The sequence below is a fragment of the Lipophrys pholis genome (assembly GCF_963383615.2).
Source record: "Lipophrys pholis genome assembly, chromosome: 4".
In the NCBI taxonomy this organism is placed as follows: Eukaryota; Metazoa; Chordata; class Actinopteri; order Blenniiformes; family Blenniidae; genus Lipophrys; species Lipophrys pholis.
The window spans coordinates 32928003-32955936 of record NC_137637.1 but is presented as its reverse complement, the minus strand read 5'-3'; the positions used below and the strand labels follow the sequence as shown (position 1 = coordinate 32955936).

Sequence of the window (27934 nt, the reverse complement as noted above, 5' to 3'; positions counted from 1 at the left end):
AAGTAATGTTGTTGTGTGTAGTCATCATGAAGTAAGGTTCTTTTGTGTAGTCCTCATGAAGTCAGGGTCTTCTGTGTCGTCACATGAAGCAAGGTTCTTCTGTGCAGTGTTCATGAAGTAAGGTTCTTCTGTGTAGTCCTCATGAAGTCAGGTTTTCTGTGTTGTCCTCATGAAGTAGGGTTCTTCTGTGTAGTCCTCATGTGAAGTTCTTCTGTGTAGTCCTCATGAAGTCAGGGTCTTCTGTGTAGTCACATGAAGCAAGGTTCTTCTTTGTACTCACATGAACTAAGATTCTGTGGTCCTCGTGATGTAACATTCTTCTGTGTAGTCATCATGAAGTCAGGTTCTTCTGTGTAGTCCTCATGAAGTCAGGTTCTTCTGTGTAGTCCTCATGTGAAGTTCTTCTGAGTAGTCCTCGTGAAGTCACGTTCTTCTGTGTAGTCATCATGAAGTCAGGTTCTTCTGTGTAGTCCTCATGTGAAGTTCTTCTGTGTAGTCCTCGTGAAGTCACGTTCTTCTGTGTAGTCATCATGAAGTCAGGTTTTCTGTGTTGTCCTCATGAAGTAGGGTTCTTCTGTGTAGTCCCCATGAAGTCAGGTTTTCTGTGTTGTCCTCATGAAGTAGGGTTCTTCTGTGTAGTCCCCATGAAGTTAGGTTTTCTGTGTTGTCCTCGTGAAGTAGGGTTCTTCTGTTTAGTCCTCATGTGACGTTCTTCTGCGTAGTCCTCGTGAAGTCACGTTCTTCAGTGTAGTCGTCATGAAGTAGGGTTCTTCAGTGTAGTCCTCATGAGAGGTTCTTCTGCGTAGTCCTCGTGAAGTCAGGGACTTCTGTGTAGTCCTCAGGAAGTCAGGTTCTTCAGTGTAGTCCTCATGAGAGGTTCTTCTGTGTAGTCCTCGTGAAGTCAGGTTCTTCTGCGTAGTCCTCATGAGAGGTTCTTCTGTGTAGTCCCCGTGAAGTCAGGTTCTTCTGTGTAGTCGTCATGAAATAGGGTTCTTCAGTGTAGTCCTCATGAGAGGTTCTTCTGTGTAGTCGTCATGAAGTAGGGTTCTTCTGTGCAGTCCTCGCCTGCCCTGTGATTGGACGCTGTTTGATGTTGCGTTCAAATCTGATGGGAATTCACAGATTTTTATTTTACAACAGTCCAGGTTGTTTCTGTCAAACCTTCCAGAAGTTTTATCTGCCAGACCTTCATTCCTCCAACAACCACCGACTAATCATTCTCACTTTGCTCACGAGCAAATCACACACGTGATGAAGGCGTGAAAAAAGGTTCACCGGCATTGAAGAGGGAATAAAGTGAGTGTGAAACGGATGCGAGTCAATAAAAGGTCTTTAATGTTTGTCATTAATCATGAATCCACAACACAGCAGTTCGTTTAGTGAGTAGGAAAAAAAAGATTGTGAGTATTTACATCTACCGTCACACACACACACACACACACACACACACACACACACACACACACACACACACACACACACACACACACACACACACACACACACACACACACACACACACACACACACACACACACACACACACACACGCCACAGTTTACACTCATGCTAACACAATAAAGACTTTTATATACAACAAATACCGAGTCGCATCATTGTACAAAGAGATCAGGTTGTTATAAATCTCAATCCGGATTCCTCGGCGATGCAAAATACACAAAAATAAAGAGTAAACGTTCCTCAGCTGCCCTGAAATAATCCAGCGATCAGACTTCACCTTCAAAAAAAAATGAAACAAAAAAAACACCAACAGGCCAGACAAAACACAAAATACACGTACGACAGTTTTGTCCTTGACGAGCGTACGAAATGGCTTTCTGTCACATTTTCCAGCGTAAACAAAAACAAAGTGTGTTCAGTGGGTTTTAGTGGAACGTCGCCGCGCTGAGCTAAACTGTGCAGCCTCGCGTCTTCATGCACCAACATCTGCTCGTCGTCTCGCATTCCGAAGTTCAGAGGTTCAGCGGAACGTCGACTCGACCGGATCAAATACAGAGAAGGCAAAAAGACCGGTTGACAGAAGATTCTAGAAAGTGTCTTATTGTGGTTTTATCTGACAGGAAAAATCTATTATTTCACCAAAGAGCATCTTTAACATTATATAAGTAAAAAAAAAAAAAAAGACAAGAATTTTGCTTTTAAGGTTCAAATATTTCTAAATGTTGCTGTAGAAATACTAGTCAGTGTTATAGGGAAATAATTAGTACATCAGTTGGTTTCCCAGTGGGAAGTTCCCAGTCAGACGGATATACTTTCCCAGATGGGAGTGGGATCATCCTAATTCCCAGCTAGCCATGAACGCATCACGAGGGCCTGCATTTTTAGAAAGCTGATGGTAGAAACACAATTAAGGGATTTAAGAGGTTAATGCGGGTTTTCAGAAGTTTACATGTGGATCGTTTCCATGACGACAAGAAACCGGGAACACAAACGAAAAAAAAAAAAAAAAAAAAAGGAAGTAATGATCCATATAAAGCAATGCACAATGGAAATTATGCATGTAAAGTCAAAATAAATGTAGACGTGATGTTTTTATAACGAGGTTCATCGTCTAACCAGGATAGATAATTTTTTTTTCCCCCAAGTGGGAAATGGGATCTTTCCTAATTCCCATTTGCTCTTGAACGCACCACAAGAGGCAGCAGACTGCAGACGTCTTCTAAAAAGATGAAGCAAGAAACAAAAGAAGCTGCTTACGAAGTTAGAAACAGGTTTTCCAGGACGATCACAGGTTAACGCGCTAAACGGCAAAAACAAAAACAAAACAAACAAAAAAAAAAAAAAACGTTTCATAAAATGATAAAAAATAGAAAAAAGTCCGTCACAAACTTGGATTGAGCGCGACTGAAGGGTGGAGTTCTGAGTCCGCAGAGCTTCAGCCTCCGCCCAGGATTCAACATGCGTACAAAACCCTGATTAATAGAAACGTCCAGTCCATACAGTTCCAGGACTTTCGTAAAAAAAATGGAGAAAAAAAAGAGTGTTTGTATTGAAGTTAATTCTTCTCTAGAAACGTATTTACAGGCGCTTCCTCCAACGCGTCGCAGCGAAAAACAGACGCAGCGGCTCCTTTTCAGGAAAACGCCGAAATCTGCTCGTGAGCCGTTTTTTTTTTTTTTTTAAAAAAAGGAGCCGCTTCATCCTGTGTTGCATATTTCTACTCCGGATTCGTTCAAATCTACCAGGATTAAATATATATATATATATATATAAATTATTATGTGTATATACTTCTATAAGCTGTGTTAACATTTATTTTACATACTTTAGTACTCTGATTGGAAAATATAAATAGTTTTGCAGCTGCGTCCTCGCCTGTCGCCGATGGTTCATGTGCAAGAAATAATCTGCTTTATATACTTTTATGTTTTGTGCCTCCGACTACATAAAAATAATCCCGGGATTATTCTGCATTTATATATAGAAATATCTCATTTTCATGCTTCCTATGTCTTGATATGGAGTCAGATTTCGACCATAAAGAATAAATGCACACATAAACGTTCACATTTTGGATTTAAATATGATAATAAATGCATTTTTCCATTATTTATTTCATGTAGATGTAATAAAATGCTACAAATAAACGTGTTGTTTGATTTTTCATTAAGTAAACTCATGAATGTTGATGATACTTTTGATTTTTGGCCACTTGTTGCTTTAAATTCTCAATGTTTGAGCTTATTTATGTGAAATCTTTTTTTATATATATATATATATATATATATATTATTATTATTATTATAATTTTTTCCCTCCGTCAACATTCACATTATATTGTAATTTCTACTGATCTCATGTGTAATCTGTGACTCATGAACATTAAAAAAAAATGTCATTAGTTTGATGTTTTCTAATATAATCAAGTGACATGAAGGAAATATTGTTTTTGTGGATCTTGTGCTGTAACGTGGAGATCGACGTCGGCATGCAGCTTCAATCATCCAGAATCTAAATCCAAAGCGTGACTCTGGTGTGCATTTATCTCGGCGATCAGACTCCACATGTTGTGTTGCTTCACTAAAGTGCCTCTTTTTTTCCTTCAATCTGCAGAGCGAGGTAAAAATCAGGATATATAATCCCTGTGCAAGTGTTTGATTTAAATAAAGATCTTCATGAGACGGAGAGCCAACATGAGGTCAGTGGCGGCGTCTTGGTGACGATGCGTTCAGGGACCGTTGGCCGCAGTGCCCACGAGCAAGCAGGTTAGTTGGATCTTCAGGATTCTGGCCTCACTCCTCGCTCACGCCGTGCTCCCACGCCACTTTGGCCTGCTCCTCCTTGGTGGCGGCGATGATGGGCTGGGAGATCTTGCGCGGCATGGGCCGGGGGGCGGGGGGCGGGGCCGGCGCGGCCTGGGGGTCCTCCTCGGGGATGCAGCCCTCCCGGATGTAGGGCTTTGGGGGCAGGGCGGGGGGCGGCTCGTGGAGCTGGTAGAGGGGCGGCAGGTGGGGGATGTAGTGGGGGTGGAAGTGGTGGTGGTGGTGGTAGAGGAGGTGCGGCGGGCCGTCCTGCTGCGATCCGGGCGGGGCCGTGGGCGGGGGCTGAGCCGGGGCCACGCCCCCCGGGGCGGAGTGACTGCGGCAGGGCGGCGGCTTCACGCCGTCCAGGACCTCGGGCTCGGAGACGCTGCACCTGACGGGCTGGTAGGGCGAGTCCAGGTCCTCCTGGTCGGTGGTCCAGGCCTGGCTGCTGGGGGCCGACTCCAGGGTGTCGGTGCGGCTCGCCCCGGGGTCCGACGAGGAGGCGGGGCCCCCGAAGTTACTGTCGCTGAGGGAGGAGACTCCGGAGCTGGCGCTGCCCGACAGGGTGGAGTTACTGCCATCCAGGATGGACTGCGGACTGGTGGGCGAGGCAGGTATAGGGTGCAGGGGGGACTGGAGAGAGGGGGGGGGGGGTTAGTTAGACCCAGTTAGTCACATTCACACTGAACTCCAGGTTTCTACACCGGCTCCACACATCCTGCACAACATATTCAACACAATCAGCTACCCAACACGTGTTTGACCTGGAAACGGGTAAATATACAGAATCAGTCATCACAAAGCTTCACAGCATGTTTAATGTCTTTGTTGTGAGAGAAATCAAATTACCCTCAAGAAAGAGGGACAAAGGGACAAAAAAGGCCTGAACCAACTGTGAAAAAAGTTCAGAGGACAGGAAGACATGAAGGAAAGACGACAGACATTCAATTATTGTGATTCAGTCATATTAAAACTGAAGCCTGAGCTTTGCTAGAACCTCAGATCAATGAAAAGAACAATCTCCACAACAGATTATAGAGCATCTTCCTCCCACTAATGAAACAAACTACTCATGAGCCTTTGTAAAAAAAAGTGTTATTTTGTGAGCCACAATCATGCAGGATCTCCAAAACAGACAAACTGTAGAGACGAACGAGTCAATAAAGCGGATTGTCTGTGGTGCGAACACACGGATAAAGAAAAAAGCACAGAGTGGTTTCATCGGGGATTGCAGACGGAGAGAAAGACAGACAAGCATCCAGACTAACAGCAGGAGTGAGGAGGAGGAGGAGGAGGAGGAGCAGGAGGAGGAGCAGGAGGAGGAGGAGGATACCTTTCTTAAGGAGCGCGCAGGGAGAGCTGGAGGAGGGTCGCTGACCTGGTGGTGGAAAGCGTCAAAGTGCATCGACAGGTGTTGGCCTACAGGGGGAGACACAGCAGGACTGACTGAGAGATCGCCACACACACTCATTCACCTCAGACTGGAGAGAAGAAGAGAAAGAGGCAGGAGCAGGAGGAAGAGCAGCAGGAGGAGGTGGTGGAGGAGTGATAAGAAGAGGAGGTGGAGGAGTGTACGGTTGCTCGGGAACGTCAATCATTTTGTAGTTGTAACGTTTCTATTTGTGTTTCAAATGTATTTGTGTTCTTACTTTTGTATTTTTGTTGTTACCTTTATATTTGTGTTCTTACTTTTGCAGCTAATTTTTCATCGTGACCCTTCTGGGCCGCCGTACATGTGACATGTGGGGAGAAGAAGAGAAGAGTGAGAGGAGTAGAAGTGGACGGGGGAGGAGTTTTTCATGCTTTAGATCTCCTGGAAACTTGAATTCAACATGAAGTGATTGACTGGAGCTCTGTGAACCTACAAATACAAACATGCGCAGTTTGACGAGTCTGTGGAGGAAATAATCCCCCCAAAAAAATCTGAACCTGCAAAACAAAAAAGAAACTATCACGTCAGCCGAGACACACACGGGACTAGTTTCCTACCAGGGGGGACGTTGCGTGGCGGGACCGGAGGCGCCATGACGCTGCCGACGTGCGCGGAGAGGAAGGGGAGGGCTTCTCTGGTCCCGCTGTCCAGACTCCAGCTGCTGGGGGTGGTGAGCACTGATGGAGGAAGCAGGGAGGTCATGTTGGCCGGGTTTCCCTGTGTGTGTTTGTGTGTGTGTGTGTGTGTGTGTGTGTGTGTGTGTGCGTGTGTGTGTGTGTACCTTTCTCAGCCACAGAGAGGTTGGGGTCACTGCAGGGTTTACACGGACCGATCACCTGGTGGAACAACGCCCGCTGAAGGTTTGTAGGCTGAGGAGGAAGAAACAGGACGAACAGAATCGCAGATATTCGATCTTAACAAAGAAACAGACGCAACAATTGATCTTTCAAACAGCAGAAACACAATCAGACACTGATTACATGATCATAAGAAAATACACTGATTCAGCTTCAATGGATCTGCTGATGAGGTGGATTCCTCCCGACACTATAAACTTGATGATGCTGTTAAACACACTGAGCGGTTCTATTTGACCCTGATGGGAGTGCAAGAACTCCCCCCCCCCCCCCCCCCCCCCCCCCCCATACCTGTCCGTTCTCGGTGATGTTGGTGTACATGGCGCTGCTCGGCCTCTCTCTGTGTGGAGGCAGCAGCATCAGCATCTCCCGGTTGTGCCTGTACTTGTCGGGCAGAGACGGAGAGCCGACTGGACGGGAACAAACAGGAAGTGACGTGACTTAAACAGCCGGGAAGTATTACAAAATAAAGTGATATTCAAAAACACTGCCTGAGTCCCGTGATGCAACAGTCCTCACCTCTGATGGTGGAGGGGGCGGAGTTTATCATCTGTGAGGGAGCAGAGTGGGTGGAGCTAAGACTGGAGGAGGAGGGGCTGGCCTGCAGGGACACAACACGTGTTCAGGACCAACGCCACAGAAAAACACCTCAAAACGCAAAACTGAGAGAAACTTTAGAGCTGCAAAGTTCACCAGCTTAAAGAAAATTGAATTCTCTCGTCGTCAATCCAGTCAGACATTCGTTGAAGTTGCAGACTTTGATAAGGAAGATAAACTCTGACCTGCATGCGGTAGAAGTCCTCGGCGTGCTCCACCACCATCCCGTCGGCCAGGATCAGAAGATTCCCCGTCTCACTGGAGGTGTGGGAGGACAGAGAGGAGGAGGAGTTTCCAACCGCTGTCAGAACAGCAATGGGGCTGAGAGGGGGGAAGAAATGGAGGAGAGGAAGAGGAAGGAGGGGAGGAAGAAAGAAGAAAGACGAGGAAGAGAGGAGAGGGAGAGCAGGAGGAGAGGAGGAGGAGGGGATAAAAGAAAGAAAGGAGGAAGAGGAGGGAGAGAAGAGGAGAGGAGGAGGGAGAGAAGAGGAGAGGAGGAGGAGGAGGGAGAGAAGAGGAGAGGAGGAGGGAGAGAAGAGGAGGAGGAGGACCGTGCAGAGTACAAACCAAAAAGAAGGAAAAACATGCAGAATTGCAGAAAATGTGAGCAGAAACATGCATGAGGAGTTTGTGGGAGCGAACATGAACGAGAGCGTGCACGGAGGAGAGAGCGCATGGAGGAGAGTGCACGGAGGAGAGAGCGTGCACGGAGGAGAGAGCGCATGGAGGAGAGTGCACGGAGGAGAAACATGGACAGGAAGAAGAGAGTGAAGATGGTTAATAAGAAGCAGCTGATTATCCAATAACTTTTACAATATCTGGGCTCTTTTCCTTCAACATGTCAAAGGATTAAGTTCCTCCACATCTGAAAATGTAATGACTGATGTGTTTTTGTTTCTAGGACCGGGGGGGTGTGTATGTATGTTTTTTGAGTGTTTTTTAGTTCTGCTGTGTGACTATAATTGACTGATTATGTACATTTTTGCTGTATACAAATATATATGTGTCGTGATTGAATAAGATCTGTTAAAACAAAGCCAATAAAAGAAGTAGCTGGTGATGAAGAGGAGGATGAAATGTGTGTTCAAGTGACATCATATCTCATCAGATACTAATACTTTTACAAACTAATTGTATTTAAAAAAATATATATATTTATTGTCAGAGTACCTTTACAAGTTGCATGTTTCAAGAATGAGAGAAAGCAGGAGTGAAAGGATGAGTGGACTGAGAGTGAAAGGATGAGTGGACTGAGTGAAAAGAGCTGCAGCCGGTCCTGGAGGACCTCTGGACCTCTGGACCTCTGGAGGACCTCTGGAGGACCTCTGGATGACCCCTGGAGGACCTCCGGAGGACCTCTGGACCTCTGGAGGACCTCTGGAGGTCCTCTGGAGGACCTCTGGATGACCCCTGGAGGACCTCCGGAGGACCTCTGGACCTCTGGACCTCTGGAGGACCTCTGGAGGACCTCTGGATGACCCCTGGAGGACCTCCGGAGGACCTCTGGACCTCTGGAGGACCTCTGGAGGACGAGTGGGTCGGGGGGCGTGTCTGACCTGTGTCGGTGCATCAGCTTGAAGCTCTCGGGGCTCAAGGGGCTGTGAGAGGCCAGGATGCCTCTGGGAACACTTCCTACCAGAGCAGCCTTATCCAGACCGGGCAGACCCTGCAAGGCCACAAAGAAGCACTGCTCTGAATATTCACACTGCCTGGGACCCATCCACAGCACACACACACACACACACACACACACACACACACACACACACACACACACACACACACACACACACACACACACACACACACACACACACACACACACTCACATGGCAGAGGCTGCTCCTCATCATCTGGAACTGATCGATCAGCTTCTTGTGCAGGGGACGCATTTCTGGGTGCACCAGCTTCTCGTGCACGGCCAGGCCGACGCCCAGGATGTGAACCTGCGTGGAAAGAAATACAGGAAAAGAATGAATGAATCCTTGAACGAGCACGTAACACAAAACTAACATTTACAACAAAAACAAACTCAATCTTAAATGATGCATATTTAATATTTACCCTGATGAATTTGTCAAATCAAATAATATAAAGTTGCTCTTTAAAAAATGTGTTTTTGAGGCTGAGTGATGCAAACAGTCTTTTTGATTTTAAATGTCGATATTAAAAAACAACAACAACCGAACTAGATAATTCTTGTAAAATTTGGAGTAGATTTGACATCCTTTGGAACCTAATGAGTCGTTCCGTCTCAGGAAATACATTTATATTGTACTTATAATATACTTGTTTAAGTACATATTGTCTTAAGTGTTTTGGAATTGGGGTTCACAGTCGGTTGCAGTTTCTCAGTAAATAACAGAAACTCGGTGTGTATAAATGTACATTTCACAAATATCTGCAGCTGAAGTGTAAAAAAAATCCTCAAAATATGAGATCTTTAATGTAAAAATGCAAGAAAATGAAAAAGATATTTTAACATTTCTTTCGATAAAAGTAGTGATCCAGCAGGAGGCGCCGCAGTGAAGCTCTGCAGCAGATCTGACTGAAGAAAGAAACCTGACCTGCTCCTGCATGAGGTCTTTGAGCTGCGTGATCTTCTCTGTGTCTTCAGGGTGGCTGCTGATGTACTCCTTATCGAAGAAGGCCTGGGGACAACGCGCACACGAATAAAACCAATGATTCGCCGAATCAGCTTTTGAGTCGTGCGTTCAGGGGCCGCCGGGGCGGTCCCGCTCCCACCTCTTGGTATCGGGCGATGCCTCCGTTCACGGCGGCGTCGATGACTCCGTTCAGCGTCATGCTCAGCAGGTTGATGTTTCCGTGCAGCTGCTTGTGTTGGTACTGACTGATCAGGGTCCGCAGCTCCTGGTTCTTGTTCTCCACCACTGAGATGGCGTTCTCCAAGGGACTCACCTCCACCTGAGACACACAGGGAGCGAGCAGTCATGGATGGATGGATGGATGGATGGATGGATGGATGGATGGATGGATGGATGGATGGATGGAGAAACTCACCAGCTCTCTCTTGTCCACCTCAAACCAGCGTGAGATCCCCGGCAGCGGGTGAGTGAGGATCAGAGTAGTTCGTTCGATCCACAGACTCTGAAACACAGCAACAGTCAACGGTCAAGTTAATTGGAAATAGTTAGTGTTGTGCCGATACCGATACCAGTATCGGGAGGGAGGGGCCGATACCACACTAAAAGCTGGTATGGCCACCGGGGTTTTTCAGTTTCACCTCCTTGTACCGGATTTCTCGCTGCTTCCTCTGGTTTCAGTTTGAATTTTTGACCCTCGATAAAAGTTTTCTTCCCAAGAAGAGAGCACAGCGGCCGTTGAGGGTTTTTTTGTGTGACGTCAGCATAACGCTGCACGGTCCCGCTCTCTCCTGCGCTCCATGTCGTCTCCAGTCACACAAGACAAAATCCCGCCTCTGGTCTCACCTTGAACTCGTTCTCCCGGTCTTTGGGCCCTTTGTGGAACGGCCGGTCGTAACGGAACCGCCGCACGTTGTTCACCCGATAGAAACTCTTGATGCGGTCCGGCACGCGGTCCATCTGCAGGACCCCGACGCCGTCCGGTACCGGGGTCACGGCGTAGATCTGCAGGTCTGAGGCCAGCAGGTCAAAGGTCAGACCGGACACACGAGGAGCTCACACTCACACAGGTTCTACCAGCACGAAGGGACGAACACAGCAGAATGAAGGATACACTGAGCGTCACACTGCAGAATGGCCTCGTCAGGTTGATTCGGGTGCTGCATCGCAATGGCTTGTGGGAATTCTCCCAGCATCCTTTGCTGGAAGGCCTCCAGCCGCTCGTAGTCGTGGCCACGGCAGACAAACTCTTTGTTCTGGTGAGATTAAAAAAAACATTATCCCTTCTTTACTCTTAGATTAGATTCTCATATTTATGATTGAACTGTGTCAATAAATGAGATTTTTTTAAAAAATGTGTTCATGAGAAATTACACCGAAGATATGATCCCTGAATCCTTCTTCAGTCGACTTCTGAAAACATTGATTTTTTCTTTGTTTTTAGCACTTGGCCAAGCAAAACATCCATCTTTACAGCTTTCACCTGTACTTTTTAAAACTAAAAACCCTCTTCAGACAGTTTAAATACGCGACGTCTTCACTCACCCGGAGGAAGAACGGGAATTTCCTTCCGTAAAATCCCACGCGGAAGAACTCGGGCTCCAGACGCTGCTGCTCCATAATGTTATCGTAGTACGCCGCCTCCATTTTCTACACACACAGTAAAACAAACTGAACTCAAACTGACAGAATTACCAGTTACAGTCACAAGTGAAATCTCAAGCCAAAGAACCTGGGCAGTGAAAGTTGTTGAGGAATGTAATAAAAAGTGTGTTTCCTGACATGTTATTTTAGACGGACGTCACGATGACCTTGATCTTTGAATTTTGACCACTTAAATCCAAAAAGCTCCCCAGCAAACAAACTGAACATTAATGTGACGAGAGAATAACAGCAGAAGAGGAGGAGAACCGAGGGATCAGTTCTTTAGTTCTTGTCACTCGGAATTATGTCACTTCCTTTAAAAGACTGAGTTCACTCACTGTATCTTAATCCCTCCAGGCAGCAGGGCAGGGGGCGGGGCTTTAAGACCTTTCACGATTTACAACCTCAAGGGGGCAGCACTGGGAACATTCACTTCTTGTACAGCTATTGCTCCTCAAAGTCGGAAACGACCCTCACTTCCAGTCTCAGGGGTTTGTGGCTTTTAGAACTTTTGCTCTTTCAAAAGTGAAGCGTTTCCTCTGCTCATGTAGAAATGATCATAGGAGCTGCATTCAGAATCTGCTGTGTCTGTGTGAGCTGGACTGGCTCCGCCCACACATGCCCATCTTGGGAAGAGGAGGAAGTACTTCCTCTCGTGGTGCCATGTGCCAGAGCAGAGCTGCCTAATTGTGGGAGGAGTCAAAGGGAGGGCCTACCTTGATTGGGATTGGCTAAACCCCCGATGACACTATATAGGGTTTGATTTCTGATTGGCTGGTTGGAGCAACACACTTTTTAAAACCTGAAACAAGCCGGGGAGAGAGAGGACAGACTGTCTTCATTTCTGGGGCGTCAGTCCAGGTATGGGGACGATTATTATTGTTGGAAAACCTTTAGGAAGTGAATTTTGCATAATATGAGCTCTTTAATGAATGTCTTACTCATAATCACTTTAGATTTAGATTCTTAATAGCATGTTTTAATGTATATTATGTATATTTTTTTATTTCTTTGTAAAGCATGTGAATTGCCTTGCCTTTAAATCTTCTTCAATTCAAGCCTTCATTCAATCCTCAACCCCAAGGGGGCGGTGCTTAAAGAAATGACACTTTCAAAAACAACTTAGAATCCCTCTTCAAGAGAGTTTTAATCTTTAAGAACTTTGCTGTTAAAAAATGTCCCACTGTCAGAATTTTATAATTTGATACAAACAAAGCGAGACGTGAGTAAATGACTTATTCAATGTGCAACGTAAATAAATAAAAGCGACTCGACTTCTAGGTTGTGTTAACTTACCCGTATCCAGCTGAGACTCTGGTAGTCATACAGAGATTCGTACTGAAAGGCCAGTTCCCTGCACAGAGGAATCCCGTACTCCCAACACTGGAGAGCACACACACACACACACACACACACACACACACACACACACACACACACACACACACACACACACACACACACACACACACACACACACACACACACACACACACACACACACACACACACACACACACACACAAATGTGACAGATTGATATATTATTAGATTTTTCAAATCACAACAGATTTCTTTTCCACTATTTTCTGAATTTCTGTGCGAATAACATCAGATAAAACCACAATGATTTTCTCTGTAAACTTCAAACGACAGTCGTCATGTTCGGATTCTTCTCGCTGGCAAAGCATCGTCCCCTTCAGGCTTAAATATAAACTCAAGAACATCCAGACGTTTCTATTCTGAGACCATCATGCTGCTCGCAGGTTAGTGGCAGTAGAAAGAAATAGTGAAATATAGTTTCAGGAGCTTTGAAAATAACAGATAATATCTTGGATAAGATACGAGCATAGCAATAATGTTTATTTATCATATTGAGCGTCTCATTGTGGATGCAATAGAGAACTTCATATTTAGAGAAAACACTCATTTAGGTAAATCTTTTAGTTCCATCTTGGTAAGTTGTTCCGTCGCCCTCTGGTATCACAGTTCTAATGTCTGAGCTGAGTACCTTTCCCTTGTTGAAGTAGTGGATTACTTTGCGGCAGAGCCCCTCTTTGCGGTGCCACTCGGCCTGGGCGGGATAATGTAGGAACTCTTTCAGAGGCCGTTCGTCCCAGTGCAGCAGCTCCCAGTACAAGAGCAGAGTGAACGCAGCCTCTGTGAGGACCAAGAAAACACAAGTACTCACAAAGCCCGGGAATGAAAGTATCAGAGAGCCTGACTGACTGCAACAAGAAATTCATGCAGAGACAACAAAAAAATCAATAAATCAACTTCACAGAGACACAGTGAGGACTTTATGTTTTACTGTGTGTAAAAGAAACACAACATTACCCTGAATAGACACTGATAATCACAGAGATATGACAAACAGCCACAAGGATGCAAAAATAAACCAAGTGTTCCCAAGGAGAAGTAAAAAAAACACAACAGACAAAAAAAAAAGGTCCAAAATATAAACAAAATTCCTCACTGGAAGATATAAAAACTCCAGCAAAGAATCTGTAGAAATATTTTAAGGTTGAACTGAAAAATGCCAGAAAACACAGAAAAAACTAAATAAGAAACTAAAGAGCCTTAATTTCCTTTCCTTTATTAATATTCTAATATAGTGTGCTATTTCCTTTATTTATGTTCTAAATATAAAATTTTCTTTATTTTTCTATTCTCCTATCCTAGAAAAACTCTTTCGTGGAAAACAAGTACTCAAAGTGTTTCACTGCATGTTATACTACGTATAATCCTTGTGTGTGATAAATGAAAGACTTGACTTGAAACGACGGAACAGCCAGAAGAAGACAAATAATCAATATTTAAAAAATATATATATATATATATATATATGTAATGTTACCAGTGTAGTTCTCCGCCTGTAGATGCATGTCACACAGTTTGTGGATGTAGCGGATGTACATCTCCTCCTTGTTGATCTCTGACTTGTAGAAATTCTGAGGAGACACGAGTCGAACGGGCTCAGCACTTTGTGCTTCAGCACCGGCCTTCGAGTGAATCATCGGATCTCACCAGGAGGTTCACTGTGCAGCCGATCTTCTTGTTCTCCGTCTCGTCTCCCTTCATACAGTCCCTGCATTCAGGAAGAAAATCGATTCAATCATCTAAAATCTAAAGTCGTCCACTTGTTTTTAGAGCCTCCAAATCCTCTGGATTCAAAAGTGAAAATTATGACTTTTATCTGTAGGACGAAAGTAATAAATAAACTATTCACCAAATGTAAGGCAACGTGTGTTTGGTTGTTGTAACAGTACTTCTGGGCAGCAACTCGTTATAGGATTTATTTCTCTTTGTGTGTGTGTGTGTGTGTGTGTGTGTGTGTGTGTGTGTGTGTGTGTGTGTGTGTGTGTGTGTGTGTGTGTTACCTGTAGTCCAGCAGTCGCTCCATGAGTCGTGTGACAGACGTAACGAAGGAAATTCCCGTCTCCCTCCACGTCTCCTGCTCAATCTTCTCCAACAAACTATAAAAATAAATAAAAAAATAAAAAAATCCTCAGAAATCCTCAGATGTTCTGTATTTTCACTCTGTGATCTTTGAAATGTCTTTTTAGTGACGGTCTAATTATCTACGTTCGTTTCTGTCATTCTCCTGATGGCTGAATTGTTTGCGTGGATGTTTTAGGACGTTGGTCACAACAAAGCAGAACGGCGGCGAGAGTCAAACGTCAGTGAAAACATCTAAAACCAGGTGGGTTTTGTTTCGGCTCAGCCATTGGAGGGTGAGACGAAACACACACCCCAAAAACAACAATTAGATGAAATGGCGCATCTCCTGATGAGGTCGTGTATATGTTGTTTCATGGAGGTGTGTTTTATACAGTCATAAACATAAACCTGGTCCTGCATGATGAGTTTATTTAGATTTTCATTGAGAGAAGTTGTAGATATGAGGAGCAGAAAAGAAGGTTTATTAGGATAACGCAGCTTGTATGTCTTGTGTTTTAGAGGTTATTTCCAATGTTGTTTTGTGTCCCGCTCCTGCAGTGTGTGTCCACCGTGTCTTCTCCCGGCGTCGAGCGATCGTACCTGGGATAAGGCCCAAACAGCTGCGTTCTGATCCGGCAGCACAGAGAGCAGAGTCAGAGCAGAGAAACTCGGGGTTAATGTTTGTTATCAGAGAGAAAAGAGGGAAGGACTCGTCGGGGTTTTTAACAGACAGACGGGAGTTAGGACGGACACAGGGAGGACAAAAGCCTTCGGTGCTTCTTACAGCAAACCAAAGAGTTCTCTGTAGTTCTCGTCTCCCTTCCCCTCAGACACCAGACTGTCCAGCTTGTCGATCAGCTCGGCCTCCACCTGCACAAATCCACAAAAACCCAGAATCAAAGCTCCGTGCGTCCTCAGACACCGGAGGAGCTCCGGACGCTCGTCGGGGGTTTTCTACCTGCTTGAAGTTGCCGTTCTTGCGTTGCTCCCAGTCCATCATGTCGTGGAAGATGGGGATCATGATGTTTCGTACCTCCACCTGCGGGACCAGCGTCACGCCCAGGAAGGGGCCGATCATCCCGGGGATGAAGTGGATCTTGTTCTCGCCTACGAGCCAGAACAGTTGAGTCAGCGCATGCTCTCAGACATCCGATCGGTCCGGAGGACGAGTCGGCTCGACGAAGAGAAATTAAAAGTAACGATCTTTCGTTTTTCTCCTCCGAAGAATAATTAGTCACCGACTAACCAATTAACCAACCAATTAACTAACTCCGTCCAGGATTTCAAGCTGTTGTACCGGACGACATTAGACAGTTTGAGTGTTTCCTCGCTGCCGATTGTGTGACGTGATAATTAAAGAGAGAAGCTCACCCAGGTTCTGCCACATGCTGAAGAGTTCGTAGGTCATCATCACTCTCATGTCCCCGTATCTGAAAACAACACGACATAAAGTTGTTAAAATTCACAGGAAAACCTTCAGCTGTGGCAGTGAAACGATGACATCAGTCATGACGCAGAGTCTTATCAGTCAGACAGCCAATCCATAAACTAGAGCTACACTCGGTAGAGCGCAGAGTCGCCATCGCCACATGTGTCTGTGGAACCGAGTCGCTAGCATGTTAGCCGTTAGCGAATATCGATGCTAATTAGGTAGCTACATCAAACACTGAGCAGGGAGTGTTTCCATGGCAACAGACGCCGATCTCCTTCGATCTCCTCCATGAGCTGCCTCTCTCATCCGCTTTGTATGGGACTTTTTTTTCTTCTTTTCTTTATTTTTCTGCAGTTTTGGGGGGATTTATTCTGAGAGGGTGTCCTGTTAACGTTCCAAAATCGAATTGATTGGTCCTTGGATGATGACAAATAATCCCCGGACATTTCACGCAATTTGGGTGAGTAGTTTTTGCGAAAAAGGTGGTAAAATACACACATGCAAACTGATAAATAAATAAATAAATAAATATATAAATGCAGATGAAACATAATCTTCTCAGCTCAACTTTTGTAGGCGAAGGTAATCAAGAAAAACTGACTTAGAATTAATTTTATCATTTGTTATTGATAACCTGGAACTTGAAAGCTTCAGTGGATATACAAGAATTACAGAAACATTTTTTTAAAAAGCCTTAAAACCTCCTTTTCACCCAGAAAAATAAATGAAAGATATTTTTTAAATCAAATGAATATTTTTGTTTTCCATGTCTTTTGTGTTTTGTATGATAAAAACAATATTGATTTGGGTGAAAAAAAACCTCCAATAAGAGCAGATTTCCTCACGTTTCCCTCCTGATCTGCTGCTTTCACGCCTCAGGAGAGTTTCTCAGGCGTTCAGTCAAATTTCCACGGCTGAACTTGGTTCATCACGTGGCTGAGCAATAATAGTAATTATAATAATAAGCAACGCTGCAATCCCTCGGACCTGGCAGACTCCTGAGACGTGGAGGCTCAGGAGGAGCTGCAGGAACCCCGAGGGCCCGAGGAGCTTTACGTTGATGCTCGGTTTCCCCGGCGACTCGGGTGGAAAGAGACGGAAATGAGCTTCACTGGAGTCGAAGAAGAAGTGATCCTGCAGGATTGATGATGGAAGGTGGAACGTTTGTGGCATTGCTGAACTTCAAAGAGAGAATTTCTTTATATTTTTTTACTTTTTATTGTGACTCTCAGCGTTTCAGATGCAGATGAGTCGGGTCGGGGAAAGTTTCCACGTTGAGTCAGGAGAGTGTCACATCCTCTCTGCTCATTTCTTTATTCACATCTGTGCACCCAGGCAGCGTGTTCTTACTTGTCTAGAACCTTCTTCCTCTTGGCAGGACTCAGGTTCTCCAGCTGCAGACTGGGCTGGTTGATGTAGAGCACGGCCAGGCTGAAGTACGAGTTCCACACCTGAACAGACACATTGAACTTCCTCACACACGAATCACAGATTACACTTTAAACTCCACACTCCCACACAGGTTGAGATTATTTTCGTGTCATGATTTAGGAAGCTTCTCTGACCATCAGATTTTGTGGTTTAGTCACCTTAGTGCTCACAGACAATGGATTCTCTGAATTACCGTAATTTCCGAACGATTGAGCGCACCTGAATATAAGCCCCACCCGCCAAATTAAAAAAAAATAATAATAAAATAAACAAACAAGAAAATTGAAAGGTCGGAGTTACGTGATGCACCTGAACGCATCACCCTGTAGAAATCCATAAATTAGTCAAAAATTAATGTGGAAAAAAGTAGTGGTTTATAGTCCGGAAATCACGGCATCCTTCTTTTGTTCACACATTATAACTTCTAGAAGAATGTGTTCACTGACAGTGATTTACTAGAAGCATTCAGAGATGATGGGTTTCACGAAACATGATGGTTCTGAAGAGTGTTCACCGACAGTGGGTTGCAGAAGTGTTTGACAATGCTATGTAGAAGTGTTCATAGGCAGTGGTGCGCAATGACAATGGCTATTACAAGTTATACAGTAAATAATGTGTTCCAGAAGCCTTCACAGGCGATGGTTTTCAAAGAGTGTTTACAGACAATGGTTTTAGAGCGTGTTTACAGAAGATACTGTTCTCAGATATTGGTTTTCAGAATTGTTCACACGCAATTGTTCTCAGAGGTGCTCACTGACAATGAATTTTAAAAAAGCGTCTCCAGACAATGGATGTCAGAAGTGTTCCCTGGCATTAGTTTTTAGAAGTGAACACAGACAATGGTTTGAAGAGGTTTTTTTTACCCAATTCATGGTTTTCATAAGGTCATCTTCACTGACAATGAATTCAAAAAGTGTTCGGAGACAATGGTTTTTAGAATCAGAATGACCATATATATTATATATTACTTTGACCACAGTTTGTTTTTTTAGAAATGCAGTCAGACAATGGATTTGGAAAGTGTTTCTGAGTCTGTCCAGTGCTTTTTATATTTCCCAGTTTGTGAACTGAAGGTTTTATATTATTTGTTTATTCTGTGTACAGAAGAGACAGTCGGTTCTGATAGTTTGTGGTGTTTGGATGTTTGCTCGCTTGTTTGTTTTTTGTTTGTTTGTTTTTCAGCTACGCACCTTAAAATCGAAGTCGGCCTCAGTGAAGTTCTTGTGTAGAGCCGGAGAGAGATACTGAGCTGTGGTCAGGATGATGCTGCAGACGAAACACGGAGAGAGAGTGAGTGTGTGCGTGTGCGTGTGCGTGTGTGTGTGTGTTTGTGTGTGTGTGTGTGTGTGTGTGTGTGTGTGTGTGTGTGTGTGTGTGTGTGTGTGTGTGTGTGTGTGTGTGTGTGTGTGTGTGTGTGTGTGTGTCGCTCTCACTTGCTGGTCAGGAGTCTCATGACGTTCCAGTCTCGGGGGAAAATGCTGAGCTTCATCAGATTTCTGAACACACACAGAATCTTCAAGAGGAACTCCTGAAAGACGAGAAAAATGCAGACAATATAAATAAATAAATGGATAAATAAATAAACAAACAAGCATAAAAAAACAACTTATCGGCCTGAAGTTTACCAGAATACGCCCTCATACACGAGCTGTAATGTATAATTATAATCTTACATTTTTGTTAGAAATAAGACAAGAGCGACTAAACAAAGTAGATGATGGAGGATCATTTCCTTTTAAATGGACTACGCTTAAAATATTTAAAAGATTGTTTAAGCTCACTATTGTTTGAAAATTATGGAGCTCAGAAATCACAAAATTAAAATCCACTTTGTTCCCTTAAATCAGTTCAAATGAGGTTTTGGGGTTTTTTGGGGGGGAAATGGCAAAGAAAGGAAGAGCCCCCTGAAACAGACCTCCATCATCCTGTATTCAGCTTTGAGAATTATTTTCTTCTGGTTTGTTGTTTTACTTGTAGAAGTTTTCTTTGTATTATGTACAAGGTTGGTCTAAATAAGTATAACTTCAGTCTAAATTTATAAGGACGTCGTCACACTGACTTTTTGTTAGTTTAATTTTCATTTTGTTTTCCTTTTTTGTTTTTGTTGCATCATGTATTTGGTTGACTGAAAAGACTACTACTACTACTACTACTACTACTCTGTAGTTACTCATAAATGAAAAAGTAGCGAAGTAATAGTGGTACGTTAACATACTTGGAAGTGATACCTATAAAAGTACAAGTATTTGTAATATGTTACATCCACTTGTGAAAATAAAACAATGAAATGATGAAGTTTGAAGAGTAAAACTTTGATCAAACAACTCTTAAGTACAAAATCTCAAATACTTCTTATCAACAGCAGACGTCTAATTTAAGTTCTTTTTAGGTGTTTGTGTTCTACCTTCAGCTCCTCTTTGCTCTGGAAGTTCTCCATCAGGCGCTGGAAGTGGATGTCGGTCATCTGCCGGAGCAGCGACAGGAGGCAGGACACGTACTCCCCCTGACCACCGGAAACACGCCAAACACAATACGTGAAGAAAAAAACTTTGATTTTTTTTTTTTTTGGTTGGAACAAAATGTTTCTATTATAAATCTTCACCTGTTGAAAAGCTGGATTATTATTTCACTTCTAAGTGATGCCACATGTGTAAGGAACAAGCATGCACCCAGATTAAAACAATAAAGATTTGTATTCAATCTCTATTTATTCAATTCAAAATTCCGATTTATTCAAGTGAAAATTCAAAAAGAACAGCAAAAATGTACTTTTTAATTGTTTAAAAACTATTTCTGCACTGAAAGCAAGCAAGTGTTAAAACTTTCTCTACATGACAATTATAGAAGTCCAAAGCTACAGAAGCTCCACTTTCCAGACATACAGACACGATTCCATGCAGTGAAGAAAGTTTCACACAAACGGGGAGAAAAGATGATTCAGAAGCAGTGAAATGAAAGGAAATTGTGGATTAAATGGAGGAATTAATCAGTAAAATGCAGGATGTCTACATAGTAATACACTTATTAAGATAAAGAGTAAAACTGGACTCTCATGATAAACATGTTTAGAATTACCATACATGGAGTCCATAGAATGAATCTCATTTAAAAAGATAGAACACATAAACACAACTTTGATGGTGACTCATGCAGACGGGCGAGAACCAGATGGAGACAAGAGGCTCGACGTCACAGCAGAGAGGAGAAGCTCAGTTCAGCTCTTTGAGTCTGTGAGCAGTTCAACTCAATTCAACTCAATTCAACTCAATTCAATTCAATTTAATTCAAATACGCTTGTAACTAATTACTTTGCTAGTTACTTTTTAATGATTTTTTTTTGTAGATGAAAACAGTCGAAGAGCTGCTGTCTCTCTTTCTATAAGCTTTCTGTATCTTCAACTGACACCAAGATTATAGAGCATCTTCCTCCTCTAACACCCAGATTATAGAGCATCTCCCTCCCCTAACATCCAGATTATAGATCATCTTCCTCCTCTAACACCCAGATTATAGAGCATCTCCCTCCCCTAACATCCAGATTATAGATCATCTTCCTCCTCTAACATCTAGATTATAGAGCATCTTCCTCCGCTAACATCAAGATTATAGAGCATCTTCCCCCACTAACATCCAGATTACAGAGCATCTCCCTCCTCTAACATCCAAATTATAGAGCATCTTCCTCCGCTAACACCCAGATTATAGAGCATCTTCCTCTTCTATCATCCAGATTATAGAGCATCTTCCCTCCACTGTGAGGTGTGTGATGAGACACAGATCAGATGGGTCAGTGATGAGGAACGTATCACTAGAGAAGGGCAATATGGCTCAAATAAAAACTGTAATCATGGCGAGACTTAAGGTGGATAAAATCCACCGCAACCTTAAAGGAAGTAATAAAACGCCACTGCCAGTAAACACGTGACAGAATTACTGTAAACCTTCAGTACAATGTGTCTTATTGCCCCGCTCTAGGAGAAGACGAGCAGCTCCACGGTGAGGCGGGGCGATGAGGAGATGCAGGAGGTGAAGAAGAAGTAGTCGTATTGTTAGTTACTAACAGTGATCTCCGCGGTGCACTGCGGACAGCGTTGACCCCTTACCGCCTCCTGCGACTGGCTCTTGCTCATGATGGACAGCAGCGTCTGCAGGAGGACGTCCAGCAGGGACTCCACCATCATCTCCACCTCCTCCTGCACCGACGTGTCCTGCAGGAGGAGGAGGAGGAGTGGAGAGTGAAAAGGAGGAGTGAGGAGGACGGGAAATCAACCTGTTGAAATCCTAAATGGAATCTGAGCAGATTGAGAAAATCCCTCCATTGGTTGAAACGATGATTCCGGTTCCAGCAGTTGGATTTTTCTGATCAAATCCATCCTGCTACACGCAGGATCTCAGTAAGTCAGGCTTCGTTTACGCAACGTTTTCCAGTGGAAATGGAAAACTTTTGTTGTGTTTTGGGTGTCTGACTACACGACAGCGATGCTCGGAGCCGATGAAAGTGGAAATTCAGACTCAGAATACACTGAAAATAATCTATTGAGTTAACTGTAATTTAATTATGTCACACATTTCTATTCAGATTAAGTTGATTGAATCCCTTTCGCCCATGTTATCTGAACTAGATGTTTTACAACGAACCACTTAAATTCAATATGTTCATGTTAATCAAATACATTTCTGATATATAAACTAAAGAACTGCCTCCTTGATTTAGCTTCAGTGATTACAGTACTTACAGTACTCTGTCTGCGTACAGAGGTGGTTTTATGACGTGTGTGTGTGTGTGTGTGTGTGTGTGTGCGTGTGTGTGTGTGTGTGTGTGTGTTACCATGGAGCTGGTCTTGATAATAGAGAAGATAGAGCTGAGTATTCCAGAGCAGATGAGCAGTTCTTTCTGCTGCCTCAGGTGGAGGTGGATGTGATGCAGGACGACAGGAAGCAGGATCCGCCGAGACTCTGCACACACACACACACACACACACACACACACACACACACACACACACACACACACACACACACACACACACACACACACACACACACACACACACACACACACACACACACACACACACACACACACACACACACACACACACTAATAATGACAATTTGCCTAAATTTGTGATGAAGATCCTCTCAGTAAAGATGATTCAGTAAGAGAAGATCTTCCTCCAGTAAAGGTTTTGAAGAGTGACTGGAGGACATCAGGACACCGTCCCTGGTTTCTGTCCTTCAGTTTTACTCGCCAGTGTTTTGGCGAAGTTTAGATTCAGTTTGGTTGAAAAAGCGTCGTTATAAATGGTGACAAAAGCTTGTCAGCTTGTACCGGGGAAGGAGAAGAGCCTGCTGTCCACCGTCCGAGCGATGGACTGCAGCTTCACCACGTCCATGGACTGTCCAATGTGGACGGTGGACGGCATGCTGCCCAGCGTCCCGCGGACAAACTCCGCCACCTCCTGCACCGTGAACATCTGCAGCAGCTCGTCAAAGATGGCCGGAAAGGAGTTCAGCAGAGCCGCCTGGGGGAGAGGACAGAGTGCAAAGTGGAGAGAGAGAGGACAGAGAGGACAGAGAGGAGAAAAGGACAGAAGACAGAGAAGAGAGAAGAGAGGACAGAGATAAAACAAAAGGACAGAAGACAGATTAGAGGAGAGAGGACAGAGAGAAAAGAAAAAGACAGAAAACAGAGAGGAGAGAAGAGAGAACAGAGAGAAAACAAAAGGACAGAAGACAGATTAGAAGAGAGAGGAGACAGGAGACAGAAAGGAGAGGTGAGAGGATTGAAAAGAGAGAAGCCAGAGGACAGGAGAGAGGAGAGAGGGGACAGAGGAGACAGGACAGAGAGGAAAAAAGAGAAGCCAGATGAGAGAGGAAAGAGAAAAGAGAAAACAGGAAGACAGAGAGGACAGAGATGAGGGGAATGAGAGGACAGATGAGAGGGAGGAGAGAGAGGAGAGAAAAGAGAGGATGGATGAGAGAGGAAAGAGAAAACAGAAGACAGAAGACAGAGAGGACAGATAGGAGAGGACAGAGGAAACAGAAGGCAGAGGGGAGTAGAGAAAGAGGGGTGAGAGAAGACAGAAGATATAGAGGAGAGGGAGGACAGAGGAGAGGACAGAGAGTTACCCAGGAGGACAGACTCAGAAGTAGAGAGCAGTTTGTAGTTTCCTCAGCAGTCAGTAGTGAAGGAAAACAGAGGCTTCATGCAGTAAATCTTCACGGTGAGAACAACAGTTAATGTTGACAACAAGAGGAAGAAGAGACAGATTCATCTTTTATCAGACGTCTAATTAAAGACGAGACAAAAGTCAAACTGCAACTCCAGATTGTGATTAAAAGATCATCCAAGAAAACCAGTGAGCTTCACTCTCTTAGAAATCATCAGGTTTGTTTGAATCTACATCCTACTTAAAATCGTTTTGTAAAATTTGTTAGTAACTGTTCAAAAGTAACTAATAATCTGATTAGTTATGGAGAAGAGCTTTTTTTTTTTTTTGAATTTAAAGAAACTACTTTTACTTGTAACTGAGTGCATTTGAAGCCTTGTGACAGTAGTTATTTTTTCACAATGTGATATTATATTGTGTTCACACTCATGATGATATTTTTGAAACAAAAACTAAATCAGATTTGTTTTTTTCAGTTTTGTGACATTTTTAACTGCTTGACTGCAGCTTTACATCTGTACTAAGTAGTGGGATTACTTTGGTTGTAACTACTGTGAAAAGGTTATTTGGTGTTTAGTGACGAGTGCTCAGGTGTGTGTGTGTGTGTGTGTGTGTGTGTGTGTGTGTGTGTGTGTGTGTGTGTGTGTGTGTGTGTGTGTGTGTGTGTGTGTGTGTGTGGTTAGTCTCACAGGCAGCTGACAGGTGAACCAGGTGACCTGGTGGTGGGGGTGCTGGTGGGGGTCGGGGGGGGGGGGGGGGGTTCAGGGTTTCTTTTCCTACTTACTGACAGAGGAGACGGCCGCAGAGCGTTGGAGCTCCAGGCCTGAGTGCAGTTGCCCTGCCCGCCCCCGGGAATCTGCCCCGGGGCAGCAGAATGGGCCTGGCTCAGGGCCGATGCTATCGCTAAGGGGGCGGCCGGCCCGATGGCGGGGCCCGGGGCCAGACTGGGGCCCGGACAAGGCTGGGAGCCCTGCTGTGCATGAGTGAAGGAGGGTCGGGGGGGGGGGGGGGGGGTCCGAGGGGAAGCAGGGGGCCAATTCCAGGGGCAAAAAAGATCAGGAGGTCAAAAAAAAAGGGAAGGAGGCAAGGAACCAGCAAGGAGAGGAGACAAGAGTCAGATTACAGCCACTAAGAGAAGAAGGGAAACACTAAAGAAGAAGTTCAACTCAATCAGATGGAAAAATAAAGAGAGTCAAAATGAAAGTTTTAGAAAATCCCCATTTTTCAGTTATTATTTCTTCCGTGAGTCTTTTCTCCAAGTTGGAATTACTCAGAGAGTAACTGAAAATGATAAGTAACTAGCTGGGTGGCTGCAGAAGACAGGAGGTCAGCGTGTTTCAGTCTGAGAAAAGCTGAAAATTAAATGAAACTTGTGTTTTAGTAATGGATTACAGTTACATGCTACTTGTGTAAAATTATTTGTTACACAACTAGAGAGTAACTGATTACTTTCTTTTTTTCATTTACAAAAGCAACAATCCCAAATGCAGCAGGGTCAACAAAGGAATGTAAAATGTGTGTTTTGGCTTCACACATGGAGAATTTTCTCCTCAGCTGGGATTTAAGTTTATTTCATTGCTTTAATTTGACATCATTACATAAAAAGTAAAAATGTTAATGTGTCCTTCCATTAGATTTAAACATCCAGTAAATAAAGAACACGGGGACCGGTTGTTCTCATGCTGCTTTTAAACAGAGTTTATGAGTTTTTGTTGAAAACACTGAATAATACAGAAACTCTTGCTTCCAAACCATTAAAAGCTTTTCGACTGTTTGACTCGACGTTGCACTGTGCTTTTTTAATCCAGTGTCTTGTCGGCTTGGTTGAATTTTATCCGCCTGTAAAATGGGGAGAAGCCTAAAACTTTTGCTCAGGAGTGTTTTTGCAGTTACAGAAAAAAACTAATTAAAAACCTAAAACTAAACCTAAAAGCACAAGACGTGAAGGATGCAGCTTCACTCTGCCGCTCAGAGATGAGAGCTGAAGGCTGGAGGTCGTAGTGTGTGTGTGTGTGTGTGTGTGTGTGTGTGTGTGTGTGTGTGTGTGTGTGTGTGTGTGTGTGTTTGCTCACCTGGGTGAAGATGAGCGTCTCGGAGTTGCGGCTGTCCAAGCTGAGGACGAACCGGATGGACTGGAAGAGCTCCTGGACGCTGCTCCTGAACTGCTCCTCCTCCATCCCACATGTGGCTCGAGAGTACAAGATCCGGGACTGAACGATGAACTTGAAGAGGTACTCCAGAGCCTGGGTGTGTACATTTTAACTATCACTATTTACATTAAAATTGATCTAATTTACACCGTCTTAAATACTGAAATACTCCACAAAATTAAAAGGTTTTTAAATCTAAAACAAAACTCAATGTCACCCTCATGGCCTCCTGGATGTGGTCTTGCCGGACCACCTCAGCAGACCGGTCCATGTACCATTTCAGACAGCGGATCAGCTCCCTGGAACACAACCAGAGCCGCAGGTCAACCCACAAACGCCTCTTATGAATTGAGTGTAACACAACTAATAACACAAACAAATACACCAAAAATAAGATTTTTAACCTATTTTATGACTTTTTAATAGTAAATAAACAGTTTTTCTCCATATGTAATGTTGTATTTCAATTTTAAACACATCTAACCTCAACATTTTACTTATTTATTCATTTAAGTTCACAGCTAAAACATCACGGCAGCAAGGGGCAACCTGTGGGCCACGTTTGGTCGCCTTCCACCTTTCAGGTTTGAAAAATGATGATTAAAATAAAAACAGGTTGATTAATCACATTCAAACCCCAAAATAATGACAGGCATTCAGTAAATATTCTTAAACTAAATACAAAACAATTATGACTGGATGAGATGAATTAATCAGTGTTTATTTAAATAGTCGTGGTAAATGTGTAAAATTAAAAAATTTGGCAAAAAAATAAAAATTCTTATATGTTTCTTCCATCTGTAACATTATATTGTAAAATATATTCACAGCAGAGATCACTGAGTCTGAGGGAGATGCTTTAAAAGCATCATCAAATAATGACGTCTGTGAGGATGTTTTGCCTGCGTGTGCTGAAACTATTTTTAAAAATATATATACAGCTGCACGTTGAATGATTGAAAGGTTTAGGTTATTCATGCTGTGACCTGCATTTCACCTTGTTGGCTGCACGGCTCCACTCTGGACGACACCGTTAAAGCAGAGGTTTGAATCGATGAATTATGTCATTAAAGAATATTGAATGCATGAGACCAGGGAGTGAACTCCATACGACCCGCGTGTCTGTGACCCACACGGGGTAAGAACTCACTTGTAAGCCAGCGCGCCGGCAAAGTGCTTCTGGATGTAGGTGTCCATCACGGGCCTGAAGTGGTAGTATTTACTGTCCCTGAGGAGGTTAATAATGAACACCTGACGTACAGAGAAAGAACAAAAATATCAAGCCCGTGTACTGATGTGTGCTGGAAATGTAATTTTCTGTCTGATTCTGATTATTTCAATCATGTTAAATCATTAAAATAATGTTGTTTCAGACGAGTTCGCAATAAAAAAAAGCTCTAAGTTTGTCAGTACCTCTGCCTGCCTGTAGGAGGCAGTGCTGAACAAATTCCAAGAAATGTATTACTTCAGACTTTTTCAACGTAAGAGAAAATTTCTAATTTACTACTGATTTAATTCTCTCCATGTCTTCATGTTTATCTGTATTTAGACTCACCAGCGACTGGAACACCAGCGGTCCGTATTTGTCCGTGTTGTCGTCCAAGATGGAGAATAAAGTGTCCAAAATGTCTTGGAGAAACTGTAAAACACACATGGAGGCACATCTAAAAACATTAGAAGAAGAAATGACTCTCCACACAATGTACTTCAAACAGGGAAACCTCCAAATATCCATCAGATTTATTACACATAACAAAGTATCATCGCCACTAAAGTGAAGCCATGAACCGATCGTCCGTCCTCACCTTGACGATCTCCTCCCCGCTGACGTGCCGCAGCCGTCCCAGGATGTCCATGACCCGGTCGGGGTGGGCCTTCCACTTCAGCAGGGCCAGAAGGTCCACTGAAA

At 43.8% G+C, this 27934-nt stretch overlaps 1 protein-coding gene across 5 annotated transcripts in view; it reads right to left on the bottom strand.

Moving 5' to 3' along the window:
• Window positions 1–4253: 4253 nt before the first annotated feature.
• Window positions 4254–27934, bottom strand: part of dock3 (dedicator of cytokinesis 3) — a gene marked incomplete at its 3' end in the record, with an annotated part of 116384 nt that continues 92703 nt past the window's right edge. The window contains exons 19-55 of one of the 5 annotated variants that reach the window (XM_080461079.1): window positions 27831–27928; window positions 27581–27664; window positions 27176–27276; window positions 26243–26324; window positions 25948–26118; window positions 23035–23227; window positions 22531–22658; window positions 21764–21910; window positions 20107–20205; window positions 19136–19230; window positions 18893–18968; window positions 17622–17722; window positions 16211–16269; window positions 15798–15946; window positions 15624–15709; window positions 15440–15466; window positions 14779–14874; window positions 14426–14486; window positions 14256–14349; window positions 13410–13558; window positions 12695–12781; window positions 11300–11404; window positions 10869–11010; window positions 10601–10767; window positions 10173–10259; window positions 9897–10076; window positions 9719–9802; window positions 8981–9097; window positions 8708–8817; window positions 7337–7472; window positions 7074–7155; window positions 6846–6964; window positions 6479–6566; window positions 6255–6374; window positions 5599–5684; window positions 4581–4898; window positions 4254–4451 (exon numbers count right to left, since the gene is read on the bottom strand). In XM_080461079.1, the coding sequence (XP_080317205.1) occupies window positions 4254–4451; window positions 4581–4898; window positions 5599–5684; window positions 6255–6374; window positions 6479–6566; window positions 6846–6964; window positions 7074–7155; window positions 7337–7472; window positions 8708–8817; window positions 8981–9097; window positions 9719–9802; window positions 9897–10076; window positions 10173–10259; window positions 10601–10767; window positions 10869–11010; window positions 11300–11404; window positions 12695–12781; window positions 13410–13558; window positions 14256–14349; window positions 14426–14486; window positions 14779–14874; window positions 15440–15466; window positions 15624–15709; window positions 15798–15946; window positions 16211–16269; window positions 17622–17722; window positions 18893–18968; window positions 19136–19230; window positions 20107–20205; window positions 21764–21910; window positions 22531–22658; window positions 23035–23227; window positions 25948–26118; window positions 26243–26324; window positions 27176–27276; window positions 27581–27664; window positions 27831–27928 (4322 nt within the window). Of the gene's footprint in view, window positions 4899–5598; window positions 5685–6254; window positions 6375–6478; window positions 6567–6812; window positions 6965–7073; window positions 7156–7336; window positions 7473–8707; window positions 8818–8980; window positions 9098–9718; window positions 9803–9896; window positions 10077–10172; window positions 10260–10600; window positions 10768–10868; window positions 11011–11299; window positions 11405–12694; window positions 12782–13409; window positions 13559–14255; window positions 14350–14425; window positions 14487–14778; window positions 14875–15439; window positions 15467–15623; window positions 15710–15797; window positions 15947–16210; window positions 16270–17621; window positions 17723–18892; window positions 18969–19135; window positions 19231–20106; window positions 20206–21763; window positions 21911–22530; window positions 22659–23034; window positions 23228–25947; window positions 26119–26242; window positions 26325–27175; window positions 27277–27580; window positions 27665–27830; window positions 27929–27934 lie in introns of all 5 variants that reach the window. The other 4 variants (XM_080461080.1, XM_080461076.1, XM_080461077.1 and 1 more) reach the window with 4 other exon arrangements.